Here is a 14204-nt window from a genome sequence, read left to right as displayed (position 1 = left end):
TCAGTTAAAAAAACTCCTTATTTATCTTATACTGGCCCGTTATGCAGCCCCTCAGTTCAGCCTCTGTCTGAAACAGGCCGTTTTAGCTCCTGTCTCTTTAAGGCCCGCCTCCTGATGAGCCCACTCTGTTCTGATTGGTCAGCTTCCTCCGACTCTGGAGGCTTCATAAACTAACTTCTCAAATACCTCCGTACATGTTTGAGCCTGAATCCGATCAGAAATATGCGAGTGGACAACGTGAACGACCTTAGCAACAACCTTAGCAACAAAGACTACTGAACGGACGGCAGTTTGTGTGCATGTGCGAACAATCTGACATCATCACAAGGAGGAAGTAGAGGTGTCTTTGCAAATGAAACACTCAGAGAAGGCTGTTTAAGCAATGTTTAACATAGAAATCTGACACCATGACAGTATAAAACAAAAAAAAAACACAAAAAGCATGATATGTCCCCTTTAATCTCTAAGCCAAGGGGGACGCCAGATCTCTGTGAATCACACTGTGGACCTTTATAGAACCCAGAGCATTAATCCTAACTGGTAAAACAGTCTCACCATAAGGTCCATTCAGTAACTGTTTTTGAACTTTTGACTGTATCACACAATGTTCGTTAAAATTTGCAGATGTTTACTTTTCTATTTTCTGTCAGAACTTGTGTGGCGTTTGTTTTGCCAAGTCCTGTTCCCAACGTCAAGAATGAACTAGCACCACAATAAGGCCAAAATTTCCACTTTTACACAAGCATTATTGTGGTCAGATTGCAATAAATTCTTTTGAGCCTTCAGGGAAAAACCCGTCAGGACAGACTGCAAGAATTTAAGACACTGAACTTTTTGTCTTTTATTTAAAAACACATACAACAGTTTCTGCACATGAGAAACACCTTTTATAGATTTGCTACTGCTTTTAAATCTCTTTTCTATGTTTTTGTCTCCTATGTAGTGCATGCATCATTATTTTTTTTTTACTCACCCAAACATGCAGTCTCCAGTGAACGGATCACAGTCTCCTGCACAGTCACATGGACGGCAGCCATATTCGTGGAAACCCCAGTATCCCACCATGCACCTGTCGCAGTGGGCTCCACCTACTCCAGGTTTGCAGATGCAGTTTCCGTTGGAGGGGTCACAGAGCGAGCCGTCGGCCAGGTGGAAGGGCATGGAGCCCAAGGGATGACAGTTGCATGCTGAGAGAGGAAAAAGTTGAAACCGTAAATATAAACTTGTTTCTACATGTAGCATTTTATCATCGTTTTTCTGGCATTTTTGCCTTTTTTTTTTTTTAGATAGCTGTCAGCGGAGAGTAACAGGAAATATGAGGAGAGACAGACAGACAGAGGGATGGCGTGTTTCCAGGGCGTGAAAGACAACTCCCTTCCTTATTCAGAAGGTCCTGGCTCCGAACGGAAAAGATGAAACCGACTAAAATTTCAAACCGGCTCGAATCCAAACCAACGGCTCAATTTATCATTAATAAACCACAACTTAGTATTTCATCCGTCATCAGTTGTTCTATTTGTCTTTCTGGTTTTGTTGCCGGAACTTGTAATACAAAAGGTCTGTAATCCATAAATAAATCATATATCCTACTGGTGAAACAGAGCAAACCGACAAAAACAAACACTCTTTTGGCCTGTGGTTGGCGGCTATGATGTACTATAAGTGTAATAATACACTCTGAGTGGGGCTGATATTGGACTAGGTGGAGAAAACATCTCTCATCTGCCTTGCCTTTTTTATATCAGAAGACCTAGTTGTGTTTTATTACCACTTAATCAATCAGACATCCAGACTCTGATACTGTGTAATTGACATGATAAAGCTTGAGCTATTTATTGTTGACCTGATTAATAGTATACCAGCATCGAGTCTGATTTGTAACACATATGCATGAATATATTGTCCTTAACTTGTGTTAAGCGTTAAGTTTCAAGGTGATTATTTGTCATGAATTATCCAAAATATCTTGTATCTGTCTTTAAAAGCTGGCTGCACCCTAATCTTCACCTCTGAGCTGTACTGAAGGAGGGTGACAGTAGTAACAGGTGAGTGTATGCGTGTGTCTGAACTGGGTTGTGAACCTTATACCGTTTATGTTTAAAGTTTCTCTCGTCTACACTATTACCTGCTCCTGCAAAACTCAATTTATCATAAAAACTTTCTTACTACATCTATATATAAGAAAACAATCCGGACGTAAAACAAAAATCAAACCAGATGAGTCCAAAGGTCCTTTTAAGCTAATAGTTTACTGACCTGCGAATTCTAATTTATCACCACAATTCAGTATTTCATCACTCATCACTTGTTTTATTTGTCTGTCTGGTATTGTTGCAAGAACTCTTAATACAAAGGCCCCTCTCTTTTTCTTATCTCAAACACACCTCTCCAGCTTTCTCCCTCCCACATGTCCCCTCTAATTGTGTGCTGATATGGTGTTCCTTAAACAACCTCCAAAAACAATATACTTGCTCTGCACGCACACACAAACACACACACACACACACAGAGTACATAACACTCATCCGTGTTTCCCCCCCAGCAGTCTGAGAAAACTAGCGTCTGCTGTCTTTTTTTTTTTTTTTTGCACTGTTGTGAACACAGAGACCCTTGCAGGAGGTGTCGGGCCTCCCCCATAAATCTGTCCCTATCTCGGGGGCAGACGGGGGAGGGAGGACGAGGGTGGGGCGCGGGGGGGGGTGAGACGTGGTGACGGAGAAGCAGAAGACGAGGAGAGAGAAACAAAGAGGGGGTGTTGTTTTGGAGCCATTTCTCTGCAGTTTAATGATGCTTGAAGCCTCACTGGCAGTAAATGACTCCGAGTTCTTACAGTAGACCCAGAGCCTCGTCTCTCGGCGCTTTCAACTCCTTTTTTAAAAAATGAATGCTCTCTTTGATTTTAGATCTAAGTGGAAAATATGATAAAAAATCAACTTTTAGTCAGACTTCTAATTTGGGAGGTTTGTGTTTTATCAAACCAAAGTTCATTAAGTTCACATGACATTCAACTGTAAACAAATAACACAGGCTGAGATTGACCTTGGAAACAGTAGCTGACGAAATAATCTCACCGCAAGGTCCACTGAGTAGCCGTTCTGACGCTTTCATTCCCGTCACACAGTCGTCTTCGACAGATGGAGTTTGCCCAGAAGTCATGAATTCGTAGATGTTTAAACTTTTTTCGGGACACTTTAACGACTTCTCGCACATGTTGGCTTAAAAGCTTAAAAGAGAAACTATGAAGTCTTTTGTATTATTGTTCCTATATCAATACAGTGTCACTGCATTGAACCTTTACAGTCTTTTCAGTGTGTGTTCATGTTTTTCCCAACATGGCAGCTCAAATGCACAGAAGTCATGACAGAAACTCATATTTTCTAACATTTTAAAGTTAAGTATTCCTGCAGTGATTCCACAGATAAGTTTCTAGATAAACAGGAACACTTTCGAGCCTATTTTAATGCTTTACAAATTGATTGATTTAATGACTAAAATGCATACGAGTCTGAGGATAAAAACACAATAAAGCCTAATGCTGTATTTCCACTGTTGTCGTACCTCCAGACTGATCGGCTGATTATGACTTTAGTAGCCGATAAACAATCAATTATCGAACTTACTTTTCTGGTTTTTGTGAGGCAAAAACACCAAACATTTCTTGTTTCTAGATTCTAAAATGTGACTGTTTGTTGCTTTTCTCTATTTTATATCATTGTAAATCAAATATCTTTGGGCTTTGGAGTGTTTGTCGGACAAAACAAGACATCTAAAGACGTCACCTTGGACTGTAAAAATTAAATTTTTTTATTATTTTCAGACATTTTATAGACTAAACTACAAATCAGCTAATAAAAATAATCAGCAGAGTAATCGATCATGAAAAGAACTGTTACTTGGAGCCAATTGGGGTTTGCAGTTTTACAAAATATGTACAATATTATAATTATATCTCCTGAATTAAAGATGTGATGTACTTCTGTGTTGTACAGGGTGAGTTGAGGGTTAAACTTTAAAAATATATGGAAGTAGGGTTGTATTTTTTTGCAGAACTTCCTCAATAAAAAAGCACTTCTTACACATATAAAAATAAAGAAGTCACATCGGTCCTACTGAGTTCCCCGACTTTTATTAGGCGAATCACACGGGAGAACAAAGATAAGATAAAACGTATCATAAGACTGAAGTGAACAGTATCAATAAAATCATAAAGATATCGCATTTATAGACGAGGTCATGCGCAGACGCACACACGGTCGTCGGACTACTGAACATACACTGACCCTTAAAAGGCAAGAATTTAATTTCGGGACTGAGAGAAGCTAGAGGTCTAACATCAGTCTGAAAAGTGTGTTTAGTTTGTGTGTGTGTGTGTGTGTGTAGCTATACTATTGTTTAGTGAGTAGCCTGCTCTGCTAATAATTAACAGAGACTACAGCAGCACCTCAGTCCCATGTAAAGCCCAGACACGTGTGACTATGTGTTTGGTAAGTATGTGTGTTTACATAACTGTGTGAGCATTTGAAGGGGTCACGACACAAGGACTCCTGTATGCAAATGTGTGTGTGTGTATATATATGTGTGTGTGTGTGTGTGTGTTCAAGAAAGCTGCGGGATCTCTGACAATGAAAAATTTATGAGCGTGTCCTGAGACATGACAGGACACCTGCCTGAACAACCACTAAAAAAGCACCCAGTGTAGGACAACAAACTCAACACACACACACACACACACATACACACTGTAACTTTCCCCCGCTTAAGTGTTTTGGTGTGTACGAGCTTGCGTGGAGTATTTTCTTTCCCGGGCCCCTCGGAGCCTGGTATGAAAAAAATGTTCCTCACGACCGAGGGAAATTCCTCCATTGTCAGCGAGTGGCTGCAGAGGGATTTCACAACCTGCACCTTTGTCTCAGGGGTTCTCCAAGCATGCCATCGCTCCTTTTTTTTTCTATTAATCAGACATCAGTGATGGTTGTTAGCACTCCAGCCTCCATAGTTACATTACAAATGAGTTTTCAGGTGCAAAAAAAAAAAAACCCTTCATGGAAACCACCACAACTCTGACAGATAAAAATTGGATGTTTCCACGCAGGTGTTTTTGTATGGTCTGGTGCAAAATGACAGTTGTTTTAAATTTAAAAGGACATGTTCACAATTTTTCAAGTGTGTTTTAAAACAACAGTCAGGCGTCCATATGTACAGTGAAAGAGGTTTTTCTCACTGTAATCAGTCCTCCTGTTTATACTGGCTATTAGAAGATCCTTCAAATGTGCTTTCAATGTAAGTGATGGAAGCCAAAATCCACAGTGTGTCCACACAGTCATTTAGTGCAAAAAATTTAAGTTTAAAGTTGATGTGAGGCTTATATGAGGCTTCAGCAGTCTGTGTTAGTCATATCAAGTGGATATTTGACACATTTACAGTCTTTTTAGCATCAAATTCCCTCTTTGTGTTTCCTCGGACAGTGTTTCCCTGTTGAGCTGTGGTGGAAGTATGGAACTAAAAAGACTGTAATGATAAAATATATCTACTTGATTTAACTCATATGGACGCTGAAGCTTCATATTAGCTCCAGATAAACTTTTAAATACATTTTAGCACAGGAGGAGGACTGTGGATTTTGTCTCCCATCACTTACATTGTAAGTGCATAATGAAGGGATCTTCTAATGGTCAATATGAACGGGAGGAATGATTACAGCAAGAAAAACCTGTTTCAATGTTGGGCTCAGACTTGAAAAACTGTGAATTAGTCCTTTAATGAGACATGTGTGCGCATAAATGAATACACACACACACATTCGAGCGCACAAGTCCAGCATACCTGCAGGACTGAGCTCACTGGGTCAAATCTGACAGATAATCGGAGGGAGAATGTAGCCACTGCTCTGTGTTTATAGATGAGTATCTCGTGTTTACTTAAGACTCGTCTCATCACTGGAGGGCAGCACGCCGCGTGACCCACCCACCCACTCATACACACACACACACACACACACACACAAAGAGGACCCTCACACATTTACTACCGATGATTACCCTGAAGCTACTCGAGCTGTGAGTCACACGTGAAAAACGGCAAAACATGCTGAGATGGACAAGCAGGCTTGTGTGTTGAGCTTTGAGTCAAGACGAAGGTATGCCGCCATCTGATGATTAACTATGGTGTAAACCTTGGACGCAAGCGTGGGCCGTCTGCGGTCTCTCTCTCTGTCTCTCACACACACTCACACACGCGCGCACACACACACACACACAGAGGGCCAGGTGCCCATCAGGAATCAGCGTCATCCAGCACGTCCCAGCTTGCGATCGCAGTCCTCGTACATTCCTTGCGAGGATGAAATTGCTGTGCCAGTGTAGTGTATATGAGGTTAATGTTATGATTCACATCAGCAACATTTTATCAACACTGATATGATTAATTGCGCTTCATGACATTTTACGATGTGTTCTACACGTCACAGTTGTGGGTTTCACAGTTTACTAAAACGTACGGTATGGCAACGTCCCTGCATCTAATGTTACCAGTGAAATTCCTGAAGTGATCTCATACAAATAGCATCTTGGGTGCTTAATGGAGCAATGACTGAGATCATTAATTACATAATATGATGTAATCTGATGTGAGATGATTTTTTTTTTTTTAGATATAACCGTATTATTCATTCCCTGAAAAGTTTGCTCACTGTTTGAATGATGAGAGTGGAAATATGTGGCATTTCTGAACATGAACAAGACATTTCTACCCACTAAAACACTCGACAATCATTTCAAAATAAAATTAAACAAAAAACACATAGTTAATCTTTCAAGTTTCCTGTATTCATTGTTTAAACAACGGGAAAATGATGGATGTCATGGTTACAGCAGATGCAATGTACTGCACTACATCTACTGTATATGTGCACTGTCAGCTGTATTTGAACAATTCATTCAGCAATTTATGAGTTTTAAATGCCAATTATAATTGAAAATTAGACAAATTTCAACACTGGGAAAACTGGTCAAAGTAAATTATTTCACAGTATGCCCATTTCTTCCTACTAGACTTCATCACTGACTGACAAATTAACTGTTACACCTTGGTGTTAGTTCAGTAAATTTACCACATTGGTGGTGGTCACAGTCTCACACCAGGGATTCTGTTATTGCTGCTTCTCAAAATTCAGACCACATTTCCCATAATCCCCATTGCTCGCTGACGAATTAAGGCTAGGCTATTTTGTCCTCCTCCTTCTCTTCCTTTATTAAAAAAGATGAATATATAGGAATGGATTTTTCCTCTTTCACTTCTTTTCACTTCTTGTTCTGCTTTGTGCTATAAAACAAACAGCATAAAGATCCAACCCAGATGTATAAAAGGTCAAATTTAGTGCAGCAGTTGGCAAAGGTTTGCTGATTCATGTTTAGTTAGAGGTAAATGATGTCTGTTTTGGTGTGTGTGTCTTACGTTTGCAGGAGTCGGGGGCGGTGGTCGGTCGCTGGGGGTCTCTGAAGAAGCCGGCCTTGCAGTTCTGACACTGGCGTCCTTCGGTGTTGTGCAGACAGTCACACACGCCTCCGCTGCGCTGGCCGGACTCGCGCCACGCCGACCAATCAAAACGGCAGCTCTGAGCGTGTCCGTTACACTTACACTCTGTGTAGGTGAGAGATCACACATCGTCAGGAATCTGCTGTCAGTAACTTTAGTTTGCCATGTGGTGCAATATCCTAGTAGATATTTTTGTTTCTTACAGCTCCCTCTTCTCCCCAAATACATGTCAGGACTTGGATATAACATTATTTTACTGTTACAATAACAGCCCTCTTTGCAGTAGGAGTAGTAAATAGTGGTTGTTGTATTTTGTTCGTTCTCGTATTTCTTTTTGATGTTGATATGATGCAATATTTGCTCAACCAATCATGACTGACAAAACTGCTTTCACTGACTGAAACCTGAACGTTGTATCATCCTGAGCAGTGCTGAGACTTAGCTTCACAAACTTCTCCCCAAAAAAGATGAAATAAAAGCAGGACAAGTGACTATGGCTATGAATTACATAACATTTTATTAAATATAGAGCTGGAAATGAGCATATTACCTATTATGCTCTATATTTTTATTCTGAGACTCCACTAATATTTAAAAAAAACTCCTAATTTATATTATACTGGCCCTTTATGCAGGCCCTCAGTTCAGCCTCTGTCTGAAACAGGCAGTTTTAGCTCCTGTCTCCTTAAGGCGCGTCTCTCGATGAGCCCACTCTGTTCTGATTGGTTAGCTTTCAGGAAGCTGTATCAGAGTCGTGTTAAGTTACCGCTGATGCAAACCCAACATTTCCTGCTTTACTGCTTCATATTAAAAATTACTAAACAATGGGAGACTTTTACAGGAAATTAAACATGTTCCTCACTGAATTAGCAGAGCTTTGTTAGCGGCGCTAAAAACCGGGCGACAAAACAACATATGAAGATATTTGGAGCTCTTTGTTCAGCAGATCAGTTAGAAATAATGGAGAGACAAATAGTACAAGCATAAACAAGCAGCTCACCCCCAAGAGGTAAACAACTTATTTTACTTTGCCTTGCTGTGTAATGGAAAAACACTCACAGCGTGCCAGCTCAACTTGAGTCATGGCTCGGTGTGACTACCCTCAAAACAATGGAAAAACACCATAACGTTAGCGGAGCGGAGCAGTGAACTCGTGCGCTGTGTGTGGATCAGATGACCATATATAGAAATCACGAGCCGAAGACAGAAAAAACTGTTGGAAACCGAGTTTTCAGAGCAGTCTGAAGCCAGTGCCTTTTGCTCACAGGGATTACTTCTACATACATTTACCTCATTATTTGCCACTTCGGTCACGTTTAATATGAACATCCGACATTGTAACATTATATATATATGACTGAAAATAAGGAAAAGCATAATAGGTCCCCTTTAACTTCCTGTAGTGGAAAAGGTGTCAATGTTCGACTCACTCCGACATTCTTGCGGAGCCCCCGTCAGTCCGTCAGCGGGCTGCCAGGGTCGGTCGTTGTAGAGAGGAGCGCATTGCTCGCAGTGATCACCTGCAGTGTTGTGTCTGCACACACACTTCCCATGGACCTGAGAGAGAGAGAGAGAGACAAAAAAGAGAGAGAGAGAGCTCATTAGCAACAGCCGAATGATAGACAGAGGTAGAGATGGAAGGATGGGAGGAACAAAGAGGTCAGTGTGATGGAAAGTTTCCCACGTGAGAACAAGCCTGTTGGAGGTGAGGACTTCCCTCTTCCTCTTGATTTAACATTTCTTCTTCTCTCTCGCCTTTTCCACGACTCTCTGTCTCTTTCTCTTCTTCTTCTCTACTTCCTCTGATTTTCTCACTCCATCCCTCTCTCAGTCTCTCTCCCTCGCCAGAAATTAGTGAATGGAGATTGATTGTTTGGCTTCATCACTGGAAACAAGAACGGGCCTCTGGTCTGAAAAGCCTGTGTGTGTTTGTGTGTGTGTGTGTGTGTGTGTGTGTGTTTACAAGTGTGTGTGTATGAGACGAGTGCAAGTATGCAGCACTGAGAGCACAATAACAATCTCCTTGTCATTCCTGCGAGCTGGAATGCCATGCATGCTGGATAATGATTGAAGGGGGGGGGGCAAGGCATCTGAGGAAGCTCTTTATTTGTTTGCGTTACACCGTGCAACTGTAATGTAGGACACACACACACACACACACACACACACACACAGAGTTATACAATGATTACAGAGGTAGACACACACAAAAATGCTCGCTAATTTCACTAAATTCGTTTCCCACGGTGTGCGTTGTGTCATTACCTCACAAACAGCTCTGATTCACACACACACACACACACACACACACACACACATAGAGTTAAACACATCCACATGCTATAGGAATACAACCAACATGTCCTCTGCCTGAACTGACCCCAGATCAGTCCAGCACTGTGCAGGTGAACACACACACACACACACACACACACACACACACACACACACACACACACACACAAATATATGCACACATGACTGATTTTACACACATCACACACCATTTCAATCACTCTAATAGGGCAAGCAATTGCATAAATGAGAGGTAGGCAGGAGACCTAATGACACATATCGCAAAAAACGGAAGAAGGAGAAGTAATTAATGAAAGTTGAAGAAGTCCAGAGTGGAGAGAGAAAAGGAGGGGCATGGAAAAAGAAAAAAAAATGACAAGGAGGAAGGAAAAGAAGGGGAAAAGGCCAGCAGCAGCTGGCTCAGATCCAGACAGCTGGTATTTCAACCCATTTCACATGTTTACCATACCGTGATACGGGACAATTAACACATGTACACACTGAGAGCTGCACACACGCAAACCATGTAAACTTGGCCATACAAAAGACAGAACAGGGCTGGACTGATACAGGACTTTCAGTGCTGACAGATATATCTCTGGAGGCTGGTGATAGTTAGTATGTTTAAATTTCACCACTTCCATGCCTAAAAAGGATAGTTTTGTACTAACATAACAAAATCCAAACACTCTGGGCTTTTTGTGTGTCAACTATGATACACTACATGGGATGAAACCATAAGTTGTTGTGCCCATTTTGATCCCGACACCCTATATCTGCCATGTTGGGCTCATGAAGTCACCCACTGGTTTGCATTGGAGCCGTTTGAAGCCAAGAGTTGCAGCTTATGGTCGGCATCATCTTTTCCATTTGGAGCCAGGACCTTCCTAATAAGGAGTGCAGGGTGTTGCCTTTTATGCTCTGGAAACATGCCCCGCTACCTGGGACTGAAGCTAACACGGGGCACACTCGGGCTAATGTTGTGCTAACAGAGCAGGTATCATAATCAAGTAACATTAAACTTAGTGAAATATTGCAACAATAGTCCAACTCAGTGCGAGTGCCGGAGCCAACTGTCAATCACAGCTGTCAATCAACACCCACACGGCACACATCAAAGCTAGTATAAGTCTTCAAATCTTATTAACGGAACAATAATTTCCAAAATGACCACCAGCACACTTATTAGAGGGCCTGGATTAAGCGATTGAAACCACAATGACTCGTTGACTTAGTATTTCTGGAGAGAAGTTGAGGCTTTTTTGAATGGGAGTCAGTTGGAGCATCTGGTGGCTGTTGGTGACACTCTAAGGTACTTAAGCATTGACTTCAGCCTCGAGCTGTGGTAGTTGCTGCTTGGTTGGGCTGTTATCGGGCGAATAGCATGGCGTCTGAAATTGGTATAAGAGAAAAACTGAGAAATTAAGTGCAAATCAAATGAGTAAAATAGTAAAGAAGATGGAAAAGAGAAAGAGATGTGGAAAGAGAGGCAGATTGTGAAACAGAAAAACACACACACACACACACACACACACACACAAACACACACATCCTGGCTGAACTAATTGCTGCTAACGCTCCAGTAGCTGTCCCTGGACGTCATTATGTGTGTGTGTGTGTGTGTGTGGCTTTGTGGCAAACTAACAGACAGTGTAATCACCCTGGACCACAAAACCCCATGTGGGGGGACAGGAGCGCAAAAACACAACAACAAACAAACTGGTCCCTTCGTCCTTGTTCACACTGTCTGGGCAGTAATGACTCGACGTATCAGGGCCACTTTCACACACACACACACACATGCGCAGACACACACACACACACAGAGCAGACAAAACATTGCATGCTTAAGCACACACACCTCACACATGCAGCAGACCAAACAAACATAGTGTACATATATGAATAGAACAGAATAGAAGCCTGCATTGTATGTTCAGTGCATACACATGTATGAAAAGCCCTGAAATACACACACACACACACACACGCACACACACACACACATTCATGCCCTTCCCATCCCTTCCTTGAGTAATCTCTGCCCTCATCTCCTGTCTTGTGCTGCTCTGCTTGTTTGGGTTTTGCTAGAAACGTCGGCTCTGGCTCGAAACGGAGACACAAAACAAACTGCTGATAGGCGGGAAAAGGCACTTATATAACCTCTGTGTGTTTACCGAACGCTCCCGCATGGCACATAGCAAAGCGACACTCCGATGACCTGAGGTAATGTTGTCAGCACAGTCGAGAGGGATTTACTGTTCAAACTTTAAGTCTTCTGTGCAGTTAGACTAATATTTGTGGTCGATTTATGTCGAGAAGTGAACTGGTGTTTTAAATTACACACAAATAAGCATTTAAATGTTTTATCATTATTATTAGCATGGTGCGCAGAGGAGAGTTTTACAGTCTCGTTGTCTAAATACGGTTTAAGAGGATTTTCTATCCCTCAAAAGAAGGAAATCCTGATGAAAACACTAGTAGAGCTTCTTGGAATTTCTTGGCATGGAAATGGTTAGATTTTAAGATTTAAAGAGCTTCAGCATCCTTCCAAAAACACATATGAATCAACATGTTCATTCATCATGTAAAATACCAAACATATTCCCTGTTTCATATCAGTATAAAATATGAACACTTCAAGATTTTTCCAGCTGTTGGGGCTTGTCTTTTTTTATTGTTTCATACACTAAATGACTGATTGAATATTTGAAAGAATGAGCAGAAACAAATTTAAAAATAATCATTACCGTGAGCTCTATCTGCATTATTCTTCATAAACTGGATCTTATTATTGTTAGGGATGTTCCAGTGAATGTTTCTGGCCCTGAGTCTGACTCAGTACTTATATTTACCTCAATAACACAGCTGCACAGTGCATACTCAAGCTACATCCTGAAAAATGAGATAAGAAAGAACATGACCTGGATGTCTGACAATCTTCAAAGACAAGATAGAACGTAATTCATCCCGAAAGAAATTTTTGTGCCAGAGATGTTCAGCTATAAAAATATACATACATTCATAACAGCAGAAGACACGCAACACTGATCGCAGCTGTAGCTACTAAATTTGGCACAACTTATTCTTTACAAGCTACTTGATCCAAATACTGGGAGTCCTGGTTCAAAACTATAAAGTCGATTATCTTAAATTATTGATATGATATGAATGAAAATGCGACTGGGAGAATGTGACTCATGAAATTGATGTGAAGGCTCCTCACTGTCTGGTCTTGTCAGAACAACAAACACAATCAACTTGCAATTGTACAGCATTGTCAGAGCGAAATGATCTGAGCCGAGTACAGACGACATCTCGCAGAGAGCAAATGTTTAATTTTGGGCTTCCGACAAGTTACTCACGGAATTCACATTAATTAACGACAGCTGATATAATCTACCGCTGCGACAGTTTTTCATTTTAACCAGTGAAAGCGATGGTAAAAATGAGAAGCTGCAACCTTAATGTTTTGCAAACTCCGATAAGACAACAGCAAAAAGTTGGCAAAAGAGGTTAGCTATCAGTAATTATATGAGATATAGCTACTGATAGCTACCAGGGAAAGCAAAAGTGATATTCTCTTCCTCTTTTGTTTGTGCAATCGTTGGCACACTACCTTTGTTTCGTAAATCGAGCCTTCATCTTTCCGAGAGATCGTACCCGGTGGCAGACAGGATTGCACAGTGACGGCGAGACTTATACGGAAACAATCTTAACGCTGATAGTGTCGATAGTCTATAGCCATTACACTGTGCAATCAACATTTACATCATACTGATAAGTTAAAGCAAAAAAAAAAGTCTATTTCCACTTTAATCTGGGAGTACGATGTCATCATAACCAATATAAATGATGAAATGCTGGAAATAAAACACAGAGATCTTTTCAGGCTGTAAAATTCTGTGAAACACTAAAAAAATATTACTTGTACAAACAATAAATTGCATCAGAATTAGTTCAGGTTGAGAGTTTCTCATAGAGAACCAGCCACAAATTGATCAGTTCTTCACTAAATACAGACTAAAATGGACCCGCATCATATTTGTCATGTCAACTCTGACTGATTTCTCATAAAAGGCCCGTATCCATCCTTCTGTATATTGTAGTACCGCTATTTATCTAATGTCTTTGTTTATAAATGTAAAGGAAACTCCTTGTTGACTCTCACTTTCCCTGTCGAGCTTCACTGATTGCAGCTGAACAGGCACTCTGCTTCAAAGCCGTCCAGCGATTCTGTTTGTGGAGATGGCTGCGATAGGAACCCGGCTCTGAAACACTTATGGTTGATCTCTAGCAAAAACACTGTCTGTTCACACCTTTATCAACGCGCACACACATCAACACCATCATTAGCCCTCAGATGAGTCAATATC

The 14204-nt window shown here is 41.1% G+C and overlaps 1 protein-coding gene across 1 annotated transcript in view; it reads right to left on the bottom strand.

Annotated features, from left to right (window-relative positions):
• ntn4 (netrin 4) overlaps positions 1–14204 on the bottom strand; it is a 28991-nt gene that overhangs the window by 4587 nt on the left and 10200 nt on the right. The window contains exons 4-6 of the mRNA XM_067581341.1: positions 8964–9090; positions 7453–7638; positions 974–1187 (exon numbers count right to left, since the gene is read on the bottom strand). Of these exons, the coding sequence (XP_067437442.1) occupies positions 974–1187; positions 7453–7638; positions 8964–9090 (527 nt within the window). The remainder of the gene's footprint in view (positions 1–973; positions 1188–7452; positions 7639–8963; positions 9091–14204) is intronic.

Source organism: Thunnus thynnus, chromosome 23 (genome assembly GCF_963924715.1).
Source record: "Thunnus thynnus chromosome 23, fThuThy2.1, whole genome shotgun sequence".
Classification (NCBI taxonomy): Eukaryota; Metazoa; Chordata; class Actinopteri; order Scombriformes; family Scombridae; genus Thunnus; species Thunnus thynnus.
This window is presented reverse-complemented; position numbering and strand designations above follow the sequence as displayed.